The 26,782-nt window shown below is 48.5% G+C and overlaps 1 protein-coding gene across 1 annotated transcript; it reads left to right on the top strand.

The window, feature by feature from the left end:
• The first annotated feature begins 1,893 nt into the window (after positions 1 to 1,893).
• ARHGEF33 (Rho guanine nucleotide exchange factor 33) lies at positions 1,894 to 24,679 on the top strand. The gene is made up of 16 exons (XM_050709510.1): positions 1,894 to 1,915; positions 5,280 to 5,329; positions 6,348 to 6,392; positions 10,817 to 10,981; positions 12,399 to 12,520; positions 13,401 to 13,543; positions 14,342 to 14,401; positions 15,644 to 15,859; positions 16,520 to 16,649; positions 17,212 to 17,344; positions 18,227 to 18,310; positions 19,143 to 19,226; positions 19,907 to 20,055; positions 20,913 to 21,098; positions 22,007 to 22,760; positions 24,542 to 24,679. The coding sequence occupies exons 1-16, from the start codon at positions 1,894 to 1,896 to the stop codon at positions 24,677 to 24,679; spliced, it is 2,481 nt and encodes an 826-aa protein (XP_050565467.1).
• Positions 24,680 to 26,782: the final 2,103 nt, after the last annotated feature.

Below are 26,782 nucleotides of genomic sequence, written 5' to 3' on the forward strand. Positions count from 1 at the left end.
ATCTTCCCCATGGGAGCAGTGCTGCCCTGGGACAGGTCCAGAAAGGTTGTGAAGTCTCCATCCTAGGAGGTGCTCCAGCCATGACTAGACGCGGCCCTGAGCAACTTGATTTAGCTTTGGGGCCAGCCTTGTTCTGAGCAGGGAGTCAGGGGACTCCATCTAAACTCTGCCATGAGCCTAGAAGTCTTCAGAACCAAAAGATAACCTTTACACTATCAGCTGATAGAAACCAGATTTAATAAATTAGAACATTTACCTTACTGCAAACCAGGAGTCCACCTCGAAGCCTTCCCTGCCTGCCTCACAAAACCCACAGCAGCATCCAAAGCCTGAAGCTCTGACCCTTCACCTTTGCTCAGGATTTCCAAACATGTCAGGAAAGGATCCCCTGTCCTGAGAAGCAGCTCTCTTACAGTTAAGCAGCTTATCCTTGCATTAATCCTCCATCTCAAGAAGATGTTAAACCTCAAGTCCCTCCGGCACTATGCTGGAAGCCTCTTCCAGTCCTCATCACACCCTCAGAAAGAGACGGGTCAAGTATGCTGCTGCTGGTGGCTGTGCTGCTCCCAGCCTTACCACCAGTGGCATCCCTTGCCAATAATAATGCAAAGCATCACCTCGACCTCAGGGCCTCCGACAGCATCCCTGCCTTCCTCTCTTTTGAGCCTTGACTGCCACCAGGAATGACTGCTTCGGCAGCATTTCCTAGAGCCACAAAGAGCTTCTCTTGCATCTCTCCCACCCATTTAATGCTCCAACGCTTCGTGCCCTCCTCTGTGCTTGCTTCCCTGCAAGCACCACCCCAGGCTTCTCCAGACCACCACAGCTGCCAGCAGAGCTCTGCACCGTAACCAGTGGCCCCACCACTCCAAACTTCCATCTGCCAGCACAGCCTTGGGCATATCCACATCAAACAGGAACCTAGATGGGAGATTATTCCACACTCCTGTGTTACATCTGGTTTCCTAGTAAGGCTGGGCACAAGGCGACTCGCATTAAACCCTGGGGAGATGAAGTGTGGATGTGGGGCAGTGCCCACGCTAAGTCTGAGCTGGTACAATCCATTTTTCTGGGGCTCTGCCTGCATCACTGATCAGTCATTATCTTAAGACTGTTCCCAAGGTCCTAACCCCGCTACCTGACCCGCGAGATGCTTTACCAAGGAAGTGACTTGGGCGCAGCACCGTGCTCTGTCGGCCCTGGTTTCCACAGAGGCTGTGGCTATACCCATTAAGGTGTCATGCAGCACTCTGTGCCTCCGAAAGCCAGGGAGAAAACCGCCAGAGAAACCAAGCATGGCAGTACAATGCCCTCAAAAGTGCAGGACCGTGCAGCAGCACTGCGAAGGCAATAGCTCTGCGGCCCAAACCCAAGTCTGGGGGTCATTTTGGGTGATCATTCACACAGGAAAAAGCTGGTTCTCTGATCTAAAGAACAAACATCTACAATGATGTTTGTTTGCATCTTACTTTTTCAAATACATCTCATTTTGCTTCTGTGGTCAAACAAGAAGCGCCTCGCTGAGCAAATAGTCTCTGTGGAATTACATAGGACTTCAGTCACCCATCCACATAAGCACAGCTGGCCTTGGGCTGGGAGGGAAACGTTTGTACCGGCAGCCCAACCTGCTTGTGGAGGCACTGAACCCAAACAAACCGTTAGGATGCCTCATTCCCTCTCAATTCCTTCTTCCTCCCCTCGTTTTCTGAACTTTGAGCATCTCTGCTCAGTAAATCCTTTCTGCGTCTTTCTGCACTCAGGGTTCAGACCAGCTGACCCATCGCAGGGCTCACATGTGGGCAACTGTAAGCCATGGGATGTTCCCAGTGACCAGCCAGAACCCTCCAGAGTGAGCACAGGAGTCCCTGCAAGGACGCACACCCTATAGCAGCCATGGACTCAAACAAACAAGAAGGTAAAGCAACCTCTAATTTCACTTCTTGATAGTATGAAAGAGAGTTAGGAAGACAGCTGCCCTCATACAACATGTTGCCAGCCACCAACCAGCCCCACAAAAACACCTCTTAGCTGTGGCAGCTGTGGGCAAATGCTCTCTTCTTTTAGTTTCATAGAAATATTTGGGGTTTGAAGTTTTCTGTATCTTGTTTTAAAAACACCTCCCTTTTCCCCTCTGGAAAATAATCCCGTGGCATACGTCAATGCCATATGGGAAGTCATTCTCCTCTCCTGCCTTGGGATGCAGAGAGAATTCCAGCTGTCAAAAGCTGCATCTTACTGCAGTGAGGATCTGCTACTCTCCCCCACGTGCTTTGTTGCAAGGGGTTCTTGCTCATGTCAGTGCCACATCCCAGACTTCTGCACTGGTCCTGACCTCCCAAGCACCAAGAGATATTCATGCCACGCTGCCTGAACACAACCAGTCCTGCTACAGTCAGCAGCACTTCTAGGAAGCATGCAAAGCCCACAGGTTTCAGGTCCAGGGTTTTAGTCGTTATGGGTTTAAGATGTTCTTCTTGTAGAGGAATGTGGGGCAGGTGGTACTGGCTTTCCACCCCAAAGCATTGGTAGCACTGTGCTCTGCCTTGCCACCTCAGAGATGATTGTGTCCATGTGCTGAGGAACTCCCAGAACTAACAAAGAGCAAAGGGAGCAGCCTTCAGGAGTGCCCACGACTGCCAGCTCAGGAGAGAGAGCCTAGATCATTTCTAGCCCTCTTAAAAGATGCTTGGTGGTGCCAACATTCATTCATGGCATGGGCAACGCAAGAGTTAATTCCTCTATTATTATTATTCTAATTTGACTAAATTAGGTCTGTGTACCTAGGCCCCTGCACTGTAGCAGGCTGAAAAGGAAATTAACTCAAGGATTTTTTTCCAATTAATTGGCATGCCCCCACGGGCTGCAGATGTTCGCTGCAGAAATTGGGAGATAACCACGAAGCCCCTTGCTTCCCAGCTGTGAGGGAGCCACGCTCTGCTCGTGCTCCCGGCAGTGACTTTGCAGAGGTGAGCTGGGTAGGACTGGGTACATACAGAGAGTGCTTCTGCTCACGCTCACGGTAAAGGTGGGAAGTAAAAGCACAGAAGCAGAGATCTTCTCTGTCTGATCTGGCCTTTCTCAGTCGCACTTCCCTGCTTTGAGTGTGTTTGAGGACATTACAGACTGATCCACCTCCTCCAAAACCAAATGAAAGATCCCTGCAGACTTCTACAGGGCTGGCTCAAGCCCCCTGCGTTATTAGTTTGAAAAACACACAAAGAAATGAGATAAGAGAGCCCGTGGCCCTTCCTTGTTGTGCTACCCTTGTACCTGACATCTCTGACTCTTCACAAAGCATCCAATATGCCCACCATTTTGCAGAAAGAGCAGCTCCCTGTTCTCCACGCATCTGATTTGTATTGTGCTATTAATTAAGAAATACGCCCTCTTGCTCTTTTTGGGTCAGTCATTACCACCCTCACAGTAAGACTCCAGCATTAACCTTTACATCAGAACAGACCTGTACCTTGGAGTTTTCTTGCAGTAAGTACACTGGCTGCTTTCTCAAGCCCCAACTCCAGGAATCCAAAGAAAGCTCATCATTCCATTCAGGCCAAAAGTTGGTTTCCAGTTCATGAGGGTTGCCTAAAACAAACAAACAGACAGAACACCTGAAAAAACAGACCCTGAAGGGCCAAACTGTAAAATAAAAACAACTTGTCATTTAGAAGATAAACCTTGGCATTTGGTGAGAGCTGGCTGATCAGTTTTGACCCCAAACAGCTGGCAATGCTAGTGATGGTTATTCCTCCCAGTAAGCCTGCTGTCCCATTTTCCTCGGGAAGAACCTTGGGGAATACTCCCTGGAGGGTCAGCGTCTGACCCTATAACCAACGTCCATGGCTACAAGACTGACTGGCACATGGGCAGAGAGGGGCACACGGCCTCTCCTCCTCTGCCTCTCACTTCCTCGAGTCACTAGGGAATTTGCTTACATTCCTCTGAATCAGGACAAATTCTAGAGACCAGAATAGGGCCAATGCATAGGTGCCCTTGGCAGTAACCCATATTCCCCCTCAGGGGCAAAGTAATCAGAACGTAGGTGTGCCTTGTAAAGCTCTTGACTTCCAGGCTTCAACTTTCCACTTCATGGACTTACTAACTGCCTAAAGCCCTCTCTGCACCTATTTCAGGCCTCTGCAGGACCAAATTTCTGTGGTTTTGAAGGCCCAGGTGGGTAAGGCACTGAGCATTTGCAGCCAGCATGGGAAGAGGGAGCTTGGCTTCCCCCAGAATCAGGCACGGGGTCACCAGCCACACTGGTGTCTGGCAGCAGAGAGGGGTGAAGCAAATTATTGGAGGCAAGAGAAAACCCACCTTGTGAATTGATGTTACCGAGGGGAGGCAGTACAAACGAGGAACCAGGTGGCATGGTATTTTCTGGGAGGTGAAGGCCAATGGAGCCTGACATAGGGAATAAAATGGGAACCGATAGCAATCAAAGTGCAATCTCCTCAAAGTGCCAGTTCAGCACAACCAGCAGTAACTTCTGGTGGATAATTGAGGGTTTCTGCATAAAAGAGACAGTGTTAGAAGAGGAAATAAATACTTTTTTTTTCCCAATCAAAAACTCTGTAATGCTTAGAAAAGAGGTCTCTGCGGTGCCCAAATTGCTTTTGCAAAACAGACACAAGCTCCTCCATGAATTACGTCTGCTTCAGAAACATTAAACCTAGCTCCGTTACACAAGATCAGGTGGGAATCACAATGCCACAAGAAAACAGGAATCCAGAACTAATGAAAATGCATTTTCGGGTGTTACACAAGACACCATTACCGCTTGGAATGCGTTGTCACAAAACATAACTTAGAGCTTAAAATATACAGACCAGACCAGGCTTTTCAGAAGGATTATAAAAATAATTCCAAATAGTACAGGATGAAAAAAAATCTCACAATTGCAGAATTGCAGAAGAGAACTAAAGCTGCTTCATGGGAAAACTCTGTTACTGAAGGCTGGTACACAGAACTGAACTTTCCAGGGGGCAATTTAGTTCTGGTAGGGCATAAAGGGGTTTCTCACTCCTTTGCAGGGATCAGTTCTGGACAGATACAGGGCAGAAAATGAGGTGAATTTAACATCTGATGTAGTTGAGCCGTTCCCATTTTACAGCTGCAGTTTATTTTACAAACTATATAGTGTCCACACCTCCTAAAGTGAGACGTGAGTCCTTTAAAACTGATTTGTACCTCAAGAGGGACTTTCAACCCTCTGTTCCAGTTATTTATAGCAACTATAATAAGTTATTTTAATTGACTGAAGTTCTTTATTCCCACAGGAGAGACTGAAAGTGTGCCTGTGAGTACCCCTGCAACACAGATTTCCCAGGTAAAGATGAGCAAAATGCCCTAAATAACTCCAAGATTTTAAAGAGTTACTAACAGATAACCAGTAGTTAAAGCTAAATTAAGTGGAAGGAGAAATGTAGGCACTTACACGGAACAGGGCATCTAAAACACACACACTGCATGAACAAACGTCATACATATCACATCTCGGGCCTCATCTTAAAAGACACTCCAGTAAAATTTCCCTGCTCACAACCACTTGTGTCTAGACAGGTGATTTGTGCGCTCAGCTAATTAACTAACTGGCATCATTACCACCAATTAGAGAATGCCAATTTACTGAGCCGGAGGCAGATTTCATGGCTGAGCTCTGATGAGCTTTCTCCAAACCCGCTGAACTGTCCCAGGAGCAAGGATGTGTGATTGCCACAGCGTGTGGGGGGGTCTTCCACAGCAGGAAGCAAGTCCCCTGGGGGCTCTGGGTTAGCCTGGCAGCCTCATGGCTCCTCAGACCACGGGGTACTACTAACCAAAAGTCCAGGGCAGCTGAGCAGGCACTGAGTCTTGCTGCATGCCTCTGCTTGGGTCCTCAGCCCAGAGCTTGGAAACCCTGTGTTTGGTGATCAGGATTTCCAGAGCTCTGCAGCTGCTCTTGGAGTTGGTGTTTCGGCTGCAATTAACCACTGTGGATGTGATGAGATTGCCTGCAGCATGGCTCAGGGAGCACCCTGCCTGGAGGACGCAGGGTCAGTGTCTCCACAGTGATACTTCCTAAGCATTTCCAGTCTGCAGGAAATGCGGTGGTGTTTTGAGCACTTTAAACCTTTTCCAGTTCAACCTGCAAGTGTACTCTGACAGAGGAACGTTTCCCTGAACTGGAAACCTTGGCTGTTTGAGACCAGCCTCGTCACCACTGTGACACCGCTGCCCCCAGTCGCTCCTAAGTGCACCACAGCAAGTGGCTGCAGTTACGGGATGCCCTGCACTGTAAGAGAGAAGCTACTGCTTTCCATTAACAAGGCACTGCTTCTCCTGCCTCATCCTCTTTTCTCATCCAGATGGCTCCAAGGAGATGTGACTGGGCTGCTGAAAAGTCCAGTGCAGTGAGCCCGATGTGCATGGAAAGCATGCAAGCTGCAGGACAAGTGTGCTGGGAAACCTCCCTCTCTAGCGGATACACTCTTAGGGCCAGGCTGCCTGCAGCCATAAATCTGCTGCCTTCCCGCTCTGAGGCATTGCGAGCCTTCCTAATGCTTGGCCTTAGTAGAGTTGCCTGTGACAAACATTACAGCAGGTAGCTGTACTAGATATTTGCTGCTCTCTGGTAAGAGAATACCTCACGCAACTCCAAAACATCAGATGCAGGCACTCTGGAAAGCGTCGGGCTTTGTAACAGATTAGTCTCAGGCAGCATCGCTAACAAGACATGAAAGTCCTCCTGGGTGACACAATGGTTACTGCTTCAAATTAACCACATTCAGATGACATGCAAAGTGATGGGCAGTAGGTAAGCTGGGAAGTAACACAGACAGTACTCCTTTGTTGCCACAGAAGGTTTTGCTCTCTTCTAGGACATATTTCTAACAGTACACTTAGTCCTGTGCAGTACTTCTTCATCATGAAACCATTTTCTACTGGTTTTGACAGTCTTCAGCTCAAGGTCCCTGAGAGCAGGCACAGTGCTAGTGTAAGGACCCTAAGGCAGCTGCCAAGGGCTGGCTCGAGGATGCAGAGCCCAAAACAGCTCAACCAATGCTGGGGGAGATGTGTGGACACCGCTACTAATGAAAGCAAAGGCTTCCTTGCTTCGATGTGGGCACTCCCAGTGGCAGCTAGAGCAGTAAGCGCAGTTCACCAAGGCTTTCCATCTGCTTCCCAAAGTTTTCCATCTGTTTTCCATCTCAGGCCATGCTACCCATAAGCCATTCTCATCTCCCAGTCACAACCTTCTTCCTTGGGCTGCCTTTAAGTCTGAAAAAAGCTTCATGCAGCAGCAGCAGCCACCATTTTTTGCAGACAGCTCAAATTGCTTGCACCTGCCAAGGGAAGATGGCAAGGCTCTGCAGCTTTGCCACCTCTGGTCCTGGAAGCAGCATCTATTCCTTCCCCTTTGGGGACAGCATGGCAGCTGCGACAGGAGGAGAGGCTCAGCAAAGATCTCACAGGCATTTTTAAGTTCACTCTTACAAAGTAAAAATCAAAACCATGCTGAGAAATGGTTCTTGTTTGTCCTCTGATCTCACCCTTCTCATCTCCCCGTAACCGCCACTACTTCCTCCACGTGGTTATGGTTCCCCCCTCTATGTGAGAAGTGATTGCTCCCCTCTGGGCCTCTACAGAGAGCTCATATTCCCCTTGGGTTGGAGATCAAGTGAGAGTCACAAGCGACTGCTGCTCATTGTCCTTTGAGTCATGCAAAACCAGGAGGAGATTCCCTCATTTCCTCACGCACAGCTACCTTTCAGAGCACAGCACAGTTACTTCATCTGAGATGTTACTTGCAGGGTTTTTCCTCACACAGCTGAGGGAAAGGGAGGCAGGTAAAATAGGACTCCCGATGTTGTTTGTTTTTTTTTTTTTGGAACAGGCACTTGTCAGTTCTTGGGCGGGTTCTCAGGATGCACTGTGACCTTGCAGATTCATTTATCCTCTAGGGATCAGGTAGTTCAAATTAACTTGCTAAAGTGTGTTCCTCTTCAACTTCATTTATTCCCATAAATAGGTGGAACCAGGTAACATACTACAGTTAAACTCTTGCCATGTTTCCATGCTAGTATAAAACGCCCTTTTTTTTTTTTGGTATACACTGCACTGTAGATGCTTTAGAAACACTGAATTGGCTTGACTTTCCAAGAGTTCACAAACCAGTGAACTCTCTCATTCTGCAAGCATAATCATCTGGGCAAGACAAGCATGAGCCAATGCTGCACAGGCTTCCATTTGTTGTAGCAGCCCATGGGATTCAATGAGCTCAACCTAAAATCCAGTGCTCAAGCACTACACTGCAGGAGTTCATGGGTGTGTTGCTCCTATACCGCTCCACTCAAGCTTGGATGAAACTTGCATGCAATGCTGCAAGACTGTTTATGCTTCCTATCTATGCTTCAAGCCGTGAAGGCAGCAGAGGAGGGAGTTCTCAGGGTTTCAGGACTTCACACAAGCTCTGGCAGATGTGGCTGATCGATACTGCTGCTTTCATCCATCCAATGGCAAAGTGAAATGCAAATATAACATGCATTTCTGTATCTGAAATAGCTGTTTGCCAGTCGCCTGGGGCCAAGGAAGGATGTCCCTGGCAGGATAGACCCAGGCTGGGGCCCGGAGCAGTGTCCTGCTGGATACACACAGGAACCAAGCTAGCAGGGTGACTGGAAAAGCAGAGGTTGGCCAACAGTGAGCCCCCAAATAAAAAAGTGACCTTCTGCTCTTAGATACATTTGCTGAAACACAGGAGATAGTTTAGTCCAGTCTGTACTCCAAATCTCTTTTGGCTGCCTGTACTTTGGCTTCGCCACGCAAGGACACTGAATTCCCTGCAGTAATCCTTTTTTTTGTTGTTGTTGACTTTGCTGATGCCTAGCAGTTTTTGACTCTGGCACCTCTAGATCTGCACTATCACCCAGTACCCTTTGCAAAGGATCTGTCTAGATTAGCCCCTTTCTTGAAGCATCTGAGGAGGATACAGCCAGACTTGAAGGCAGTAGCATTCCATTTTGAGCCTATTCTACCCGAATGTAGGTATCTCTAGGGCCAGCTTCCAGACTGCCTCCACTTGGAGGCTGCAAAGTCTCCACCCTGAAGCAGATCTCTAGAACAGATCTGACGAATCACACCTTTTCACTTTGAGGAAAATATACAATGCCTAATCCCGATGCAGGCTAGCAGAGAGACTTTGCCTCAGCAACATAAGCTTAATGTTTAAGGGACTGGCAAGCACCTGTGAGCAGGGATGGGAATATTAACATTTTGCACACCTGCAGTACTTTATGTCCCCTCTGCTTCTCCAGGCACGCACATTAGGACGTTTGATGATGCTGGGGCCATCTGACTCACCTTGCTAGGCGCTGGTAAACACACAGATACCAGAAGCAGTGTGGTTTGCCTCCCCTAGCAGCTATGGCTCCACGCAGCTCCTCTAACCCAACAGGCTACACTCACTGCTCACAGGGCAACAACCACTGTGACAGGAAGGTGTCCACTGTGTAGGGGCTGAATCAAGGGATCTTACGCTCCAGCTGGCCTGGGGAATTAGGGATGACTGCCCGAGGAGGGAAGATATCCTCTGCCCCCACCTCCTGCCTCTTGTTCTCCCCCGTCCCATTCCAGCTCCTGTCAGTCCCACTCCTCCTGCCCAGGCAGCTCTGGGAATGTGTAGGGGACCTGTGGGGTAGGCACTGGGGTAGGAGTGGGGATGTCAGGCAGACGTCCTCTGTAAAGATGCTGTTGGTGTTGATCAGAGGAAGATGGTGCATGCCATTGCCCCGAGGTATCGGAAGCCATCTCTGCTCCATTTACAGGACTCAAGCGCCTGAGTTCCCCGGGGTGGCTGTCCTCTTACCATCAGTGCTCCAGTTTTGGACTCAGTTTATAACCAGATGTTAGGCCGAATTTCTGTTGTAAAGGTAAAAAACACTGGTACCGAAGCGCCTTGGGCCGCGACCTCGCCGTGGGCTTTGTGCAGGCAGAACAAGCGCCTTGCTCACAGCAGTGGGGGCAGAGCTCAGGGCTGACAGCCCAAGGTATCCCTGAAGAGGGTGGCCCCGCTTGGCAAGCTGCCTGTGTCCCCTCACTGCCCACCTCCAAACCTGCCTCGCCTGCTTGCTGTGCCAGCCCGGCTCACCCCGCTCTGTCTCCTGCTTCGCCCAGCTGTCAACCGGCTGCCTCCAGCTTAGGTTGGGAGCTCTTCCAGCAGCACTAGAGCCTCTAGGGACAGAAAATAGGGAGAGTGGGCACGCTGTCCATGCCAGGGGAAACCCCCCCACTCCCTCCCCATCACAAGTTAAGAGCTGTCTCTTTCCCTGGAAAGGGCCCAGTGATAAAGGACAGAGCTGCTCTACAGCCCTCTGAGAGTGAGGAGGTGCTAGACCTATCCAGGGAGAGCACCAGCCCCACAAGCATATGGGGGAGGAGGTCTTGCTCAAAACCTGTCACATTCTTGACTGCTCAGCTGCTTTTGGCATTGATAATCTGGCTGTTGTTACTGAAAACCTTCTCGGCATGTTTCAGGCTGTCCCGTCCTTCTGGAGACTGACAGGCTGCAACCTGCCAGGGGGTGTGGAAAAACTCTGGGTGCAAAAAGGGGCACATGGATTGCCCAAGTCAAACACCTCCTACCACGTACTGCAGCAGGAGCTGAACCTCCCCCCATGTCTCCCAGCTGTAACAGGAGGAGGAGAAAGAGGACAGCACCTTACAGGAAGGTTACACCCAGCCTTCGTGCCACTCTGAGCCATGGGTGACCCTCGGGGACACAGCCACCTGTGTCTGGGAGGAGGGACTGAACCCACCGTGTTTGTGGTTCCTCTAGTTGCAGGCATTAGCCTCTGAGTTGAAGGCGGGTTTCACAGAAGCAATGCAGGAGCTGTCGCGAATCCAGCATGGCGAGTACGCCCTGGAGGAGAAGGTCAAGAGCTGCCGCTGTGCCATGGAAGAGAAAGTGGCTGAGATGAAGAACTCCCTCAACACCTTCAAGGTAGGAGCACAGCTAGCAGGGGGCTGCACACCTGCCACGCTAGCTCGGGCGGCGTGGAGCTTTTCCCTGCCTCCATCAACCTTTCCTGCTCTCAAAGAAAATGAATGGGCAGTTGTTTCAGATGTATCTGCTGCAGTTCCTTTGGCTTTGCATCTTCCCTCCAGAACTCCAACCTGAATGTAAAACACACGTTTAGCCTTCTTGAGGGGCCACCAGACAGTGCTGCCTGCTGCCTTGGGAACAAGAGACCCCTGCTCCGGGCTGCACATACAGCAGGCATACAGCATGTTCACAGGCAGTCGCTATGCCATACCTCTCCCCAGGTCAGGTCTCCTGCGTTTCCTGCAGGAACCAAAGCTGCTGGGGAGCAAGGAATTAATACAAAACCCTAAAGCTTTTGAAGTTGAGTTCCCACACGGCTGGGAGGAAGCGCTGCCTGGTTTGATCTGGCCCAAGGGGATAAAGACAAAGGACTGGGGAGAGAGCCTAGCAAGAGGGCCTGATGTGCACTTTAAACCAGTCAGCATCTCCATACAGAAACTGGATGGCTGCCTGTGAGGAGGCAGGCAGAGGAACCGTTTTGTTGTTTTTATGGTAAATTTTCCCCATGGGGTTTTGCTGAGTCAATAATACCTTGTGAAGTTAAAGAGGGCCGCTTACCAGAAAAACCTGTTACTGTCCCTGTGATGGGGAGAGATGGATGGCGCTGAGCAGGAGCCCCGTGGTCCCAGCCGAGCAAGGCAGACAACAGGAAACTTAAGGGCACGTGGCAGAGGTCTCAAAGCAGCCAGAGGCAGGGTTATCTAGGACAGGGATATGGGGGGAAGAGGGGTTTTAAAATCAAGACACGAGCAGTTATGCAAGCAACAGGAGTGGCAAAAGCTTATCTCCTTCTGCCTCGTGCCCACGCTGACTGTCTAAACAAATTCCTGGTGAAGCCACCTCCTCACTCAGGGAAAATCCTTCTCCTTTGGTTTACAGGAACTTCATGCATCAGAGAGCTCTATGTACACTTAAGGTTTGGTTGAAACTGCCTGAGGGATGTCAGTGGGGAGGATATGCTGACAGTGAGCCACACACACAGCAAGGTTACAGCAGGCATAATTTCTTTAGAAAATCAGGCTAAAAAGGCAGCTTTCCAGGCCCTAATTCAACTGGTAGTAGATGAAGCCCTACATCTCCGTTTCCCAGCAGTGCCTTAACCACGGGACCTTATGTACCTGTAATCAAATTAAGGATTGCCACACTGTGCATGGCACGTATTACACACGTTAGACTTGAAACAAAAGACATGAAACAAAAAATCACAGGGACACTTTCCTGCAGCACCCCAAAGCACCTCCAGTCCACACCTGCCATGTGCTCTATAAGGCTGACGGGCACAGTGGGGATGCTTGTGCTTTTGCTTGTTTCTCAGGAGGAGCTCAGCGATGCCAAGTCAATGATTGAAGAAATCAGTGCCAAGCAGGAGGAAATGCAACAGAAAATTGAGCAGCTTCAGCAGGAGAAGAGGCGGGAATCACGGAAAGTGAAAGCTAAGTAAGGGCCTGCACTCCAGGGTTCCAGAAGTGCTAATTAGCAGTGGTGTCCATTCTGCTCATTTCCTTACCACTTCATCTCAGTCTTTTCCTAGCTGGACATATGTATAAATCCTGATTATTACTGGAAGCTCCAGCCTTCAGTTCCCCCCAGGCTTTTAGACACATACCCCACAGAGCAAGTACAGCAGATACACACCAACACCTCGGTGGGATTCCAGCAGCAATAGCCCCAGCAGCCCGCAGGGAAAGCAGGTCCTGGTGAAACAAACAGACCTGCTGGGGAAGAAATACTATCTTAAGTCAGGAGCCCTCACCATTAAAAGCTATCCCAAAGCCAACCCCATCCAGACAATAGTGTTGCAATTTCCCCTCTCTTCTCCCGCTGCCAAGTGTGCAGGACTCAGCAGGCTCCTGACTGTGCAGCCATGATCTGTTTTCCTGTCACCAGCTTTTTCTTCTCTGAGCAGGGACACACTGGAGCATGTCTGCACACTGCTGGGCCACACTGTTGCTGTGATGTGAGGAGGCAGACTGCTCGTCCACCTTGGCCCTGATTAGCCTCCCTCTTGATGATGGATGTACAACTGCCTTGGTGCAAACACTTGGCTAGCCAAATCTAGGCTAGCCCCTGAGCTAATTAAGCCATTTAATTGGATAAAATATGCTCTGCAAAAGAACAGATCTGAAATAACCTTCTCCTATAAGCAGTGAAGTTACTTCCATAACATTGTTCATGAACTTCATGCATCGAATCCAATTCCTTTCCTAGTATCTGCTGGAGTTGTCCTACTTCTGACTCTGTGCTTGTACTGCTGACTGCCACAAGTGCAGCATAGGATTCCTGTTTTCCAGCTGTCTCATTATTTGTGTTTGTACAGAAGAGCACAGAAGGATGATCACAGCTCACAGACAGTGCCTACACCTCTCCAGGGCAGCCCATTTCGATCCATTAACCTCCCAGAACCTGTGATGATCAATGAAGATTTTACAAGCCTTTTGCACAACGTGACTTATGAAAAAGGTAGGAAAGACAGTAGGCAAGTGCAGTGCCTTCCTCAGGAAAAAAGTCCAGAAAAGGTCACTGGTTTAAGAGGACACCATGTTTTACTAAGGAGTCATCAGCAGGAAGAGAATGGGGGTGCAGCACAGCTCCTGGGTCTGTGCATGCACCTCAGGGTTGTGTCTCAGTAACTCATGGCCTCAACACTGGCCTGGATTCAGGAGATGCTGCTCTGTGAAGTGTGTTCCAAAAGCCATTTCTTGCCTCCTCCAAGAAAAGGGAAGTAGGCTGGATCTTCTTCCCTGATATGCTAGTGGCACAAACACACAACCAAGTAGAAGCCCCTGAAAAAAATGCTACAACCTGTGGAGTTGTTTTCATGTAAGGGAGCAGAGCACAGAAGGGAGGATCACAGGGACTGGACTGACAGAACATTTGGTGTCATTAAGGGGACACACCAGTGGTTCATTTGACAAGGGGACATGGGAGCTGATACATCAGCTGGTACATATGCACACCGGGCTGGTGCTATCACTGCCAGCAAGGACAAGCCAGGACTGCTCGGGCTCCGAGGTCACACAACACTGAGCATAACAGGGACCCCACGTTAGCCCACCTGCAAGTGCAACTGAAACAAAGACTGCAGGAAAAGCCACAACAGTAAGGAGTAGCTTTTTCTTCCACGGAGGATTAGCAGGGGTGTTCCCATCCCAAAAATGTGAAAGGGTAGAAGATTTAACCATACAGACCGGGTTGAGCAGGAAGAAGTGTGCTTTACAGCCATCTTTCCTCATAACATTTCCCTTTGCTCTTCAACAGTGTCTGACACCAGGATCATGCCAATAGGAGACGGAAGCGTTAAGGTCGTAGCAGGTCCAGGTAGGAAAATATTGAATTGCTAAAAATACCAAACACAGTAGGACTAATTGAATTAGAGCACTTAATTTACTGCACTAAGAAATGCTTTCAGAGAATACATTTCACAAGCATGGCTTTCACTTCGCCATGGTCCCCTATTATCATACTTGTAGCTGAGATGCGAAGATAAATCCAGATCCCTGAAGTGCCAAATAACTGATGGACAATGCACCACACTGATATTCAGCAGGCAAAGACTTTGCTGCTTCTGCAGGTTCTAAGTGCCTTTGCAGAAAGGAAGAGTCAAGGCTCACTGGTAGGGCAGAAAATAATTGGAAAGCCATCCTGCCACTTGGGAAGAGATGGTCTTTGCAGTTACTACACACCAGTAGAGCTGGTGAGCTGATTATTCACCCACCAGCTTCCAGATTCCTCATAGACATGCCCGAATGCCTCATAGTCATGCAAAGGAGTTTCTCTGGCAAAAAAAAAAAAAAAAAAACGGTTAAGAACTGAGTGAAGGCTCTAGTAAGGGAACACTAAGGATCCTGGCCAGCAATAGGACACACGAGGACAACTGTCAGATGTTTGCAGTGTTCACTTGAAGCACTCACTGTTCTGGACAGCTCTTTTGCTAGAATCCACTTAAAAAAAAAAAAAAAAAAGAAAAAGAACAAAGCTATAGAAGATGGTTCATTGCAACCCAAATTCAAACTATTTGCATTAAAGTAATTCCAGACCAGCGGCACTACTTTACCCTCTCCTACATTCTCTGTGATTTAATAGCCTCAGGCTATCAGTCCTGCTACTGCTTATATAATCACTACTGAAAACTTTAAGAGCAATGACAGTTTACGTCTATTAAGAGTGGCATTTAAATCTTATTTACATTTTGTATTCCAGAATACCTGTCAATAAACTTGTTGTATTAACAAGTCCTTAAGCATCCCAAAACCCTATAGTGCAACCGTACTTGGAACGTATCTTTTTTCTTTTCTAACTGGTATCTGATTCTGCACCTTATTTGGTCTGAAAATAAGTGATGGGAGAGTGCAAGCCTGGTTCTGCGGAAGTGCTCACCAACTGCACTTCCATTTGTAGTTGTAAATTAACTCTACAAGGCTATACCACCTGCAAAGCAGGGAGAATGCTTCAAGATCCCCTTCCAGCACATTACGTGGATGATAACGCAGGTAATCTACCAGCTGTTGTATAACCTATCAACTAAGACGTCATGACCCATGCAGCTCTTTGCCATTGCAGGACCAACCCTGGAGACAGACGACAGCCTCAAGCCTTCCTTGACAACAGATGGCCAGTCAAAGGTGCATCTGCCATCAACAGTATGGAAGCAGCCCAAGGACACCAAGGACTGGGGAGACGAATACATCTCCAAAGAGCAACCAGAAAGAGGGAAAGACATGGGCCAAAGCAGATACAGCTCAGCTGACAACATTATATGTGAACCCTCTTTGGCTGGTAAGGGCAGAGGGGAAAGAAAACGTGGGCAGAGAGTCTCAAAGCTGCACTCGCACCTGGCGTGAGCTTGTAATTACGTTTTCAAGACGGAGACATACAAGCCAGTCTTCCCTGCTGGGAGGGAATGCCTCAGAGTCTCCAAGACTTCTGGTCTTTATTATTGCTGGCCTGTGCCATCAGAAAATACACAAACACGTTCTGCAGCCAGGACACCCATTCCCCTTTCCAAGACCCGGCAGGTTCAGAATATTAGTGGGGTTGTGGACAGTGCAGCTAGTTACATGGGTGAAAAGTACAACTTCTTATTCTGTGGGAAACTTGATGTGAATCCCTGGTGTGGGTTATTTTGCCTTTGATAGCTTTAATTTTTCCTAAGATATCAGGGAAAAAAGCGTAATTCACAGGGCAGAACACATTTGCTTTGCAGCTTTCTTAGCAAGCAATGCAACTCCAGTCATATCTGGGGCACACTGTAGCATGAGGCTAGAATTCTGTATTTTGGGCAAAGCTGACACGGAGACAAGACATTGACCTAATTTTCAGCAGTTTCTGCTTTCATGACTTAATGTCAGTTCACCAGGGAAAATGTACTCTAACATGAGGCTGTCCTTGAGGTCAGCATTTCCTCATTTTTCAAACTTAACCATTATCTTCTGGAAGCCAAAAGGCAGAACATCGCTTTGGAGCTGCTGGAGTCAGAAAGGAAATACGTCATCAACCTTTCCCTGATCCTGAAGATCAAGGCCACATTGCAAGGGCCAGATGTGAAAAGGAGCACCAAAGAGAGAAGGTACTTCATTTAGTGTGCTCTCTCTTCTGGGGAATGTTCTTCAGTCTATTCTGCTTCACCTTCTTTACCACTTTTCTTTCATCCACACAGACCTTTAAACAATTAAAGCTTTTTTCCAGTTGAAAATCAGAGGCGGGGGGAGTTTTCTGCAGTGATTAAAGACTCTAAATAATAAGCCCCCGGCCAGTAGCTACCATCAGGTATCAATATATACAGACATACACATGTATTTACATGCTGATAAAGATCTGTGGGACTGACCCAGCTTAGCAGTTTTAAACAGCTTTTAAACAGCTCCAGTCAACTACACAATAAACTGAAGAGTCAGCCTAAGACACTTTCAAAACACTGAATAATAGTCTTTTTGGAAGAGGGTACCTGCATGTACACAGCAGTCAAAACAGGGCCTCCTGGTGCAATCAGGACTCCAACAAAAATATTTAATAATATCTGTGTGTATAGCAAACCTGTGCTGAGTGTCTGTGAATGCAAACTTCAGCAGTACAGGCTTTAAGGCTGAGCTTCTGCTCCCTGTAACTGGTCTGATATTGTCTCCCTTCAGTTTCTTCCCCAACTCCTTGCGGTACCTGGTCCAGCAGCACGTCGATTTACTTCACGCTCTCCAGGAGCGAGTCCTGAGCTGGCCACGCCAAGGGATCCTAGGAGACATCTTCCTGAAGTTAACAAACGACGAGGTATGTTACAAACCTTTCTAGACTCTTCTGCTATAATATACGACGTTTTAGCAGAATGATGGCCCACAGGCAAGCTGGGATACCTTTCAGTAGAAGGGCTGGACTGTGAAGCTGTGGCTAGGGTAATGCCCTTCCAGCCAGCCCCCTTTGAGTGCAGTCCCAGTATATCGTAGCCCCTCTTGGTTGGTCAGGGTGTCCACGTGCTACACCCACCTGGGGGCCCACAGGGACACAGCATGGCCTGGTATTAAATGAATGAACACAGACCTGATTGCAGGAGCTATACATGAGCCTCGATAGCTTGGATGTCTGTATTCACAGTGAAGGTATGAGAAGAGCCTAATTTTTTCATATGCTCCCCTCCTCCAATACATTCTGCTCAGTTTTGACAAGCAGGTGGGCAGGACCCTCATCCTATATGGTTTGTAGCTCCAAGCAAAACAGCCCCTGAGCTGTTGTATCATGTTGTCCATTTGTCCATAGGCCAGCACCTCCTTTTCAGCGTGAAGGTCTGCCCAACCCACAGCAAGCAATGGGACCTTTCCTAGAAGGATGTGTAAAATCCTGATCTGATGCTTTATGAGTTTTAAGACTCTTACATAAGAGAAAAATTTCTTCCTCTCCAGACTCCCCACCCCTCCCACCTGCTACAAAGTTTAATACACTATACTCAACAGCTGAGCCATTCTTTTACTTGTGAGTTAAAATGAAGTCCTGAGCCCTAAAAGCTTTATACAGTTAGCAGTTCTTCTGCACTGATGAGCTCCCAGGAGTGATCGGAGGGCTATCAACAGTTTTTCATTCTAGCTGGCTCTATGACCAAATATTTCTCTTAAGTTTCTTTGTTCTTTCTCCCCCCTCTGCTCTTTCCTCATTTATAAGAACAATTTTCTGGACTACTATGTTGCTTACCTGAGGGACCTGCCAGAATGCATCTCTCTGATCCACGTGGTGATCCTGAAGGAGGTAAACTTCCTACGTGCTTCACAGACACGTTAATGGCAACATTCATGCCTGTCTTTCTTCCTGTTAGGCCTTCCCACGACAAGACTTTTCTGCCAAGCCAGTTGTTCTGTTACTGAATACCAGTTTCCTGAATGTTGCCGTGGCTGACAGGCATTTGCACCTACAAAAAGTAACTTTAACAAGTTCACGACTGTGTGTAACCAAAACTGTATTCCTGCTGTGACGTGAAGTGGTATTTCAGATCAAACCTCCTAGAAAGCACACACATGCTATCCAGACCTGTCCTGGCCAAATAGAACGTCTCTGGAATAACAGAGGACCTGTCCAAACAGGGACACCAAATCTGAGGCTATCGGTGCTAAAGTGCTTCTTTAGAAGAGGAAAACAGTCTGTACCGTTCAGCTTTAGGTATCTGGTCTCATCCTTGATTCTTGTTTTAAACTAGGGAAATTAAAAATGTAGTTTTAAAGTGCAATAACTAAATCACATGAATTTGTTTCCAAGACACCTGAAGGAGTCAATCTCACTTTGTTCAATTCCATTTGGGACTTCATTCTGAACAACAGTGTCTAGTTTCAATGGGGTTTCAATGAAATTTGACTAGCACACTTCAAACATACACCCCTACTTTATCAGGCTGAGTGTACCCCATAGATAACCGCCTGCTAACGCTGCTAGAAGGATGAAGACCACTCTGTTGTCACACAACTGGTGTACTTCTCTGAACTGTTATGACTACTAATGGTAAAGCACTCATAAAAGACGAGAATTATTTGGAAGCAGGTACGCTTTATGGGTGGGAGAGACTCTGAAGTTGATTTCTCTATTTCAGGTAGAAGAAGAAATCAAATCTGATCTCTACATTCTGTTCTTCCATATAGTCCAGCGAATCCCTGAATACCTCATTCACCTACAGGTAGGGCCCCAGGATGGAAACTGTCTTGTTGAACCCTTATGACAAGGCATGACTTAACTCAAAGCCGGTACACAGGCATGTACAGCTACAGGGCTTCTGGCTAACTCAAAGGAAAAGCCAGCTGAGAACGACTTCATTTTCATTTTTTTACCCGAAGTTTGCTTCTGTTTGCCAGTTCACCCACTAGCCCTCACAGAACCAACCTCTCCCCTGGGAAACCAAGAGCTCTGTAACTCCTGTAACAGAGCTGGCCTCTTTGCTGAGTGATCCACATGCCTTTTAGCTGAAAGACTGAGAGGACTAGAGGCTGCTAGGGGTAAACAACTATTCCTATGCAAAGCTTGCTTAAAAACAGTTCACAGGAAGGCAATCTGAATTGTACTAAAATATTTCAGACAAGGCAAAAAAATTATTTATCCAATGCTAAACTCAACCAGTTAGTCACTCACACCTCTCATGATTACATTTATGATAGTTACTCATGTACTTGCACTGGAATAGTAGTGGGTTGCAGGCCCTGTACAAGTCCTTCAGAAACTGGTGCTGTCTAGAAAAGCTCCCATAATGCACAGGGCAGCGCCATGTACACTCCGGAGTGCTAATCTATGGTCCCAGATAGCACATTCTCCCCAGAAAGGGTTAGGACACCCTCCAAATTATCTGCTCTCCTCTGTGCCCAGAACGTCCTGAAGTTCACGGAGCAAGAGCATCCTGACTATTACCTGCTGCTGGTGTGTGTGCAGCGCCTCCGGGTTTTCATCTCACACTACAGCCTCCTCTTCCAATGCAACGAAGATCTGCTTATACAGAAGAGGAAAAAGCTGAAGAAGTAAGCACAACATCAGCTCATTCTCTCAAGCACCAGGGAAAGGGAGGTGTGGGGCCAGCCCGGTAACATGGGGTTTAGGTCCCAGGCAAGAGCAATGGGCACATTGCTCTACTGAAATAAAACAAAGCCCTATGCATATGAATGTTGAAAAAAGCCCACTATTGGCATTTGTTCTTCAAACTGAGGTCAGATTTGGGGCAGACCCTTCCACCTAACTCTAAGAGTGAAAGGGAATTCAGTTTAATCCTTCTAAACATAGCAGCCACACGTTTCTTCACAGCATTTGATTCCTTAAACTGATGGCAAAGTCACTCCCCAGTGGGAGAATACACTGGGACTTAACTGCTTCAGCAGCTTGGGGCCCTGCTGAACACCATGCGTGTGGCCTGAAACCCTGCACAAGCTAACCAAAAGACTGAGAGAGAACAGCATTACTTTATTTTACTGAGGGAGGGGGGTGGGGGAAACAAATGCCTCCCATAACCTGTTTGAGGTGAAATGTGGCAGTACAGACCTTGAACGTAGATTCTCCAGTTGTGGTTCAGGAGTCTTTGCTGAAACCAGGAGACTTTACTAAAATCAAAATCACTGAGGGAGTAGCACAAGATCAGACTTTAAGGGAAGCTTCTCAATGTGGATGGTGGTAAAGGGCTGGAGCAGATCACTGGGGAGGGACTGCTATCAAGAGAGGCATTGAGAATAGGATAGAAAGCAGGATTCCTTGCTGACTGGGACAGATTAGGTAGAATAGGTCTTTCCTTGGGGTGGGAAGAAGTGCAAGGGAGTATTAAGGACTCTCCCAGCCCTGTTTTCTGTGATTCTACATGCTCGTGCTCATTCCCTGCCTTATTTCTTAGCACGACGATGGATTTCTCCTCCCTCAGGTCGTCCCTGGTGAAGCTGTACAAAGGACTCACCTCCCAGTGTACAAGCCAAGAGGTTTCTCCAACACCCAGCGCGACTTCTATCCGGGACAGCGGGATCCACTCTGAAGAGGCAATACAGTCGTTCCCACCAGCACCTTCCTCTGGCACGCCAACCCCGTAAGCCCATTATCCTAGCAGGCAGCTTTTAAAGTAGCCTTTTAACAGCATTTTGTGGCTGTTCTGCTTTCTTATATTATTCGACACTGACAAGAGTTCGGCTCCATCTTGGAGCGTCCCTCAAGTGGTAGCGTTATTAGATCAAACCTTAGCTTCCTTTTCACCTGACTACCCAAACCAATCTTCCTCCCCTCTCAGTCACTCCAGGCTACTGCCTTGGTAGCCTCAGCTGGCACCTCCCCAGTTTCCCCACATTCATCTCAAACTGGGGACCCAATCTGGGTCTGGGTGGGATCTCATCAGCACTGAGCAGAGGTGTGGAAAAAACAGCTCCCTTGACTCTGCTGGCCACGCAGCTCCTAACACAGCCCTGGACAGGGTCCGCATCCCCCGACGCAATACTCTCTGCTGGCTTACCTGAACACATGGAGGGCAGGAGCTTTCCAAGTACTGCTGAAAACTCCTGGGGACAGGGTCACCTTGAGAGAATCTCAACCACTTGAAATGAAAATCGAATCACAAGAAAATAAGACACAGTCCCTACATTACAGAAAAAAGGGAAAGGAAAGTAAAAATCCAGAACAGAGTTGAACAGGAGAGACAAGCAGCAAATGGCTTCTCCTCTCTGTTTTTGTCCATGTTGTGGTGTAGAGTACAAGAGTCAGCCAAAGCTACTGGACAAGCAGTCCTACCCCCACAAGTTTGATCCTGCTAACCCAGCCAAGCATTTATTTATTTATATCAGCAGGAACTCTGTTACTCTCCTCCAAGACATGAAAACACTTTGGGGTTATAAAACCAAGAGAACAGGGTGGGGCAGATGGGGGATATCTCTGTCATCCTTCAGTATTCCACTTCCTTTTGTTTTGTGTGTGTGTATGTGCGTTTGTTTGTTTCTTATTTTTAAGGCATTTGATGCCCCAGATGAAGAAACCCCAGCCAACTGTCATGGAGAACATCCAGGCTGTAAAGCCCCCTGACTGGGAAATGGAGAGTAGAAAACATGAGAGGCCAGAGAATATCCTTGCATCCTCTCAGCTCACGGAGCAAGAACTCAAGGCCCTGACAGCTCCCTTACAATCCATCCCTGAAATGGAGTATGAAGCACCACCTGCCGACGCTGTGGGAAACACGGAGAGAGCCATCAGGACCTCTGTGGAGCTGCTGCAGGATGCAAGGAACTTTGCACCAAGCTACGAAGAGTTCGACTACCCTGGAGAGGTGTTCACCCTGCCAGGCCCCTATGAAGATGATGCCTTCCAAAACCTCGCTCTCTTTGAGAATTGCTCCCCAGCCTCCTCCGAGTCCAGCTTAGACATTTGTTTCCTTAGGCCTGTTAACTTCACGTCAGAACCAGAGAGGACAGATCATGCCTTACAGCCGTTGCCTAAGAGCTGTACCCCCGTCAGTAGCAGTACTTACAAGCGCGAGATGTTCCACAGCAAGGGCAAGCAGCTGAGCAGGTCTCTGAAGGAGCTGCCGAGGAGCGCCGAGGGTGTGAGCTCCAGACTCTACAGCACACGGAGCAGCAGTGGGAGCCGGCTGCAGCAGAAGCAGGAGAGGAATGTCCAGCCTCACATGATCTCAGCCTCATCCCGAAGCTCCCAAAGGAGCTACTTCCCCCCACAGAGAGGAGCGGGTGAAAAACAGAGCTTTTTGGAAGTAAGGAGGCTTAAATAGGAAGAGAAAAAAAAAAAAAGGCACGTGGTGGTGCAGAAGCAGCAACAGCAGCAGGAGAAAGATCTCAGATACAGTTAGGGCAGAACTTGCCAAACTAGCTTCCAAATCCACACATTCAAAGCCCTCATCTGCATGCACATGCCCAAGGGAGGGAACAAGACACAGGACAGCTCCTTTTCACACACAACTACCCCAGGGCCAAACACGGGCCTGAGGCACACAGCTGGCTGAGTGACAGATAGAGCACCCTTGGGATGAGCTAGCCTCTCATGCATCTCTAGCTGTCACTGAGCTTCCCCCACGAGCAAACGTTCTACCTGATCAGGGTCATTAAGTGTGAGCAAACCCATTTGAAATGACTGCTATAGGGTGGCACCCAGTTAAAAAGGTGCCTTTTTACCTGCTATGAGGAGGTGCTGAGTTAAGAAAAGCAAGGGATTTAGCATCAGATTCTCAGCTGGCTCTGCTGAACTCAGCCCATTTACACTAACAAGGATCTGGTCCATGGGCTTTGTTTCACCTGTGTTTGTTGCGTGGATCATGAGTCATGCTAAAGTCTGTGGAAAAAAGGACAGAGCCCATCAACAGTGTCCCCCTCCCTCAGACAACCACTGGCATGGCAGGCAGCGCTCCTGTCTTTCAGGGACGCTGGATCTTGCAGTAACAATGTCTCTCTAGTTTGCAGTGCCTGCTCAGAGTCAGCTTTGGGCTGCCACAGACAGGGGAGAAGGCCCTTAATGAATATCCAGGCCCTACACCCTCCACGCTTCCGTGGGAAGAGGCCAAGGGTGCTGTGAAGAGCTTAGCTAGCTTCTTCAGCGCCACCTGGAGAAACACCCTCCTGGTGAAAGGAGGCAAGCTGCAGGTGAGGCTGTAAATGCAGATGAGGATGGGAGGAAAGCTCCAAAGGCCTGACTGAAAAGGCAGCAGGGAAACCTCAGAAGAGAGAGAAAGTGAGTGAAGAAGCCCAAGTGAGTGAAGAAGGTCGTGAAACAGGGGAGATGAGGCAGAGAGAGAAGAGGCATAGGGACAGAGCCCATCCAGAAACAAGAGCCTGTGAGCTGTCTGGCAGTCACCTGTGCAGAGCTACAGCCCACAGCAGGGTGTAGGTGGGGAGCTAGTCCAAAACTGCAGGACATGCTCTCCCCCACAGAGCAATAGAGACCGCTGTGGCAGTTGTGGGCAGAACTGGAGAAAAAGAGGCTTGTCCCCAGAGCCATTCTGAGGGGAATTCGGCACTCTCCTGCAAGTGGAAGAGATCTTTTAGTGGCACATTTACCACAAAGTATGTGTGCTACCAAAGCTCCCTGCCCCACAGATACGAAATCAGGGAGCAACAGAGCCAACAGAAGCATCTCTCCCACCATAGCAGCTCAGGAAGCCTCCCTGTCCTAGGGTAAAGAGAGCTCACAAGCAAGGAGGGGGTGGGAAGGAGCTGCTCCTTCAACTCTCCATGCTGGCTCACTCCCTTGTTGGCAATAAAAAGGGGCTAGTAAGACCCCCTAACTGAAAATCTTAACAAAGGCGGCTCCAGTTCCCTTTAACAGCATTTCTTTCTCCACAACTCTGCCAATGCCTCACCTTCACAGAGCCAGCAACAAGCCCTCTGCAGAGGTACTGCTGAGGCCCGAGCAGTGTGTTGTCTCCCAGCCCTGCCAGGACCTCCTCACCCACCAGGCCCCTCCTAGCACAGAGAGAGAGAAAGAAAAGGGGACAAGGATGTGAGGTTGCAAACACTGGTTAAATTGTCTTTTCCCTTTTAGGAGCTCCATGCAGAAGACAACACCAGGTTCTGCCAGAAGGATGACAATGAGCAAACATCCTTCAGCGACCACAACCCGCGGCACGAGCCCAAGGGGGGCTTCCGGAGCTCCTTCCGCAAGCTCTTCAAAAAGAAATAAGCAGCCCCAAAAAAAAAGGCAGGCCACAGCCTAAGCGCGGCAGTGCTTCCCCAGGTCCCTGAGGGTGGAGACAGACAGCGAGGCCCCGAGATGTCCCCCGACTAACACAGTAGGCGGAGGGGTGGGGGAGAGGAGACTGTCACAACTGCCTCACAAACGCGTTCTGCTCTTCCTAGCACAGGGGAGGGCCAGGCTATGGGTTGGAGCAGAGCTCAGGCAGCAGGTCCAGAAAGCACAGGAACTTGCTAGCTTTTACCCCTGCCTGACTTAACTTTCCTCAGAGTTTTGGAAAGCTTGAGCCAAATCCCATTATCTTCTCCTCCCCCTCATCCCTCAACACTGCTTGATTTGCCACACATCTTTGCTCTTCCAAATACAAGCCAGGCCTAATTTGGGCTCGCCCGCAACAAAGGGATTGCCTTTGCAGCCTTGGCATCCTGGCCTGAAGTCTGAAATTCCCCTCTTTCCTCCGCTTTCCAAAGAAAAACCACCATCAAAGATGTCTTCCAGGAGGCCAGCTCACACTACCCAGTTGGTTTGAGAAGGACTAACAAGCAACAGCTGAAGCACCTGGGCTTTGTACTGCTTCATCAGCATCATCCCTTTTTTATGGACTTGCATCACTCCCTGAAATCCTCCTCCACCTTTTAATCGATGCACTGTTGTTTCTTGAATTGCCTCCTCCTGTATGAATCTCCACTCTTGCTGGAGACAGATGACCAGGGCCTGCCACAACAAAGACTCTCCTCCATTCTACACCTACGGTGGATCGATGCTGACACTGCAGCAGTCAACCAGCTCCCCATATGCAATACATCTTAAATACTCTTTGCTAACTCTCTTTTGACCTGGCACCACCTTACAAGCCCAAGCACATGAAGCACCCTGCTGTGGAGTAGTTCTTCTATAAACAATTGAGGCACTAGGGCAGGAAAGCCAATGGTGCCCCAAGTTCAAAGTTAGAGCATTCCTTCACGCACAAGGATACGCTTCTCCCCACAAAGCGGTACACATGCCCTCCCCACATCTCAACATGACAAACCCTTGGCAGCACCATTCTTTGTAGAAAACTACAGATTTTGTCTTTTTAGACGATATGGAGAGAAACAAAGCCTTCTGGTGCATTATCCTTGCCACACCCCAACAGCTCGTTGGTACAGGACTGTGACATTAGCTTAAGTTGGGACATGAGGAGGGCAGTTTGAAGAGGAAACATGGTTTTACCACCCTCTTTTGGCAGGGTTGTGACACTGGTCTATCGTAAAGGACAGTTTCACCTGAAAAGATTGTGAACTATCTGCATGGGGCCTCTGGGGAGTAGGGGTGCAAGGCTGTGAGATTAGATGCTTGGGACTAACACCACCTCAGGGTGACTGAATCTGGTGCTGAGAAGAGCACCCACCGTGCTGTACGGCTCTCTAGGCAGCGGCGATGGTACAGGGAGGGCAGGGAAGAGGTGTCCTTGCCGCAGTGGCTCACCCCCTGAGGCAGTCCCAGGGCCTACAGCTCTCCCATAGTGCCAACTGAAAGCATGTGCCATCTGCTTTTCCTCCTCTGTTGGAGAGGAAGAGGTGGGTAGGAAAAGGGTTATTCACACCTAAAACAAACAAAACCCGTTATTTATCACAGTCAAAGTTTTCCCAACATTTCAAGAAAGCGACCAACCTAAACCTTCAGAGATGAAAATGTCACAGATGATGCCTGCCCCATAGATTTTACTAGACCCAAAATAGCTGCCAAAAATCCACCTCTCCTCCTTCTGAGGTGAGGGCGGGGGAATATATCCTTTCTTTCTTTGTTTTGCATCTTTTGGAAACTATTCTGGGAAGATTTATTATTTATAGTTTTTAATGACAAAAAGAATTCCATCTCTCCATTCCTCACATTCTCATTAAATTACAAATTCTCTGGCCCTTCCCAACCAGAGCTGCTCCACACTGAACAGCCACTGCATCACCAACACACCCCTAGAACTTCACAGCTCTCAGTCAGACAGTGCACAGCCCAGAAAGAAATACACAGTAAGAGCCAAGTATTTGTAACTGAGCCATCAGCAAAGCCTGCTTGTTCTGCAGAGATAACAGCCATGGGCAGACCTACTTG

Source organism: Cygnus atratus, chromosome 3 (assembly GCF_013377495.2).
Source record: "Cygnus atratus isolate AKBS03 ecotype Queensland, Australia chromosome 3, CAtr_DNAZoo_HiC_assembly, whole genome shotgun sequence".
NCBI lineage: Eukaryota > Metazoa > Chordata > Aves > Anseriformes > Anatidae > Cygnus > Cygnus atratus.

What these genes read in the sequence shown, in the direction of transcription:
- ARHGEF33 (XM_050709510.1), top strand. Translation starts at nt 1,894, where the DNA reads ATGGACTCAAACAAACAAGAAG. An exon ending in ACGTGGTGATCCTGAAGGAG is followed by an intron (nt 18,311 to 19,142) that starts GTAAACTTCCTA and finishes TCTCTATTTCAG; the next exon opens with GTAGAAGAAGAAATCAAATC. An exon ending in AAAAACAGAGCTTTTTGGAA is followed by an intron (nt 22,761 to 24,541) that starts GTAAGGAGGCTT and finishes TTTCCCTTTTAG; the next exon opens with GAGCTCCATGCAGAAGACAA.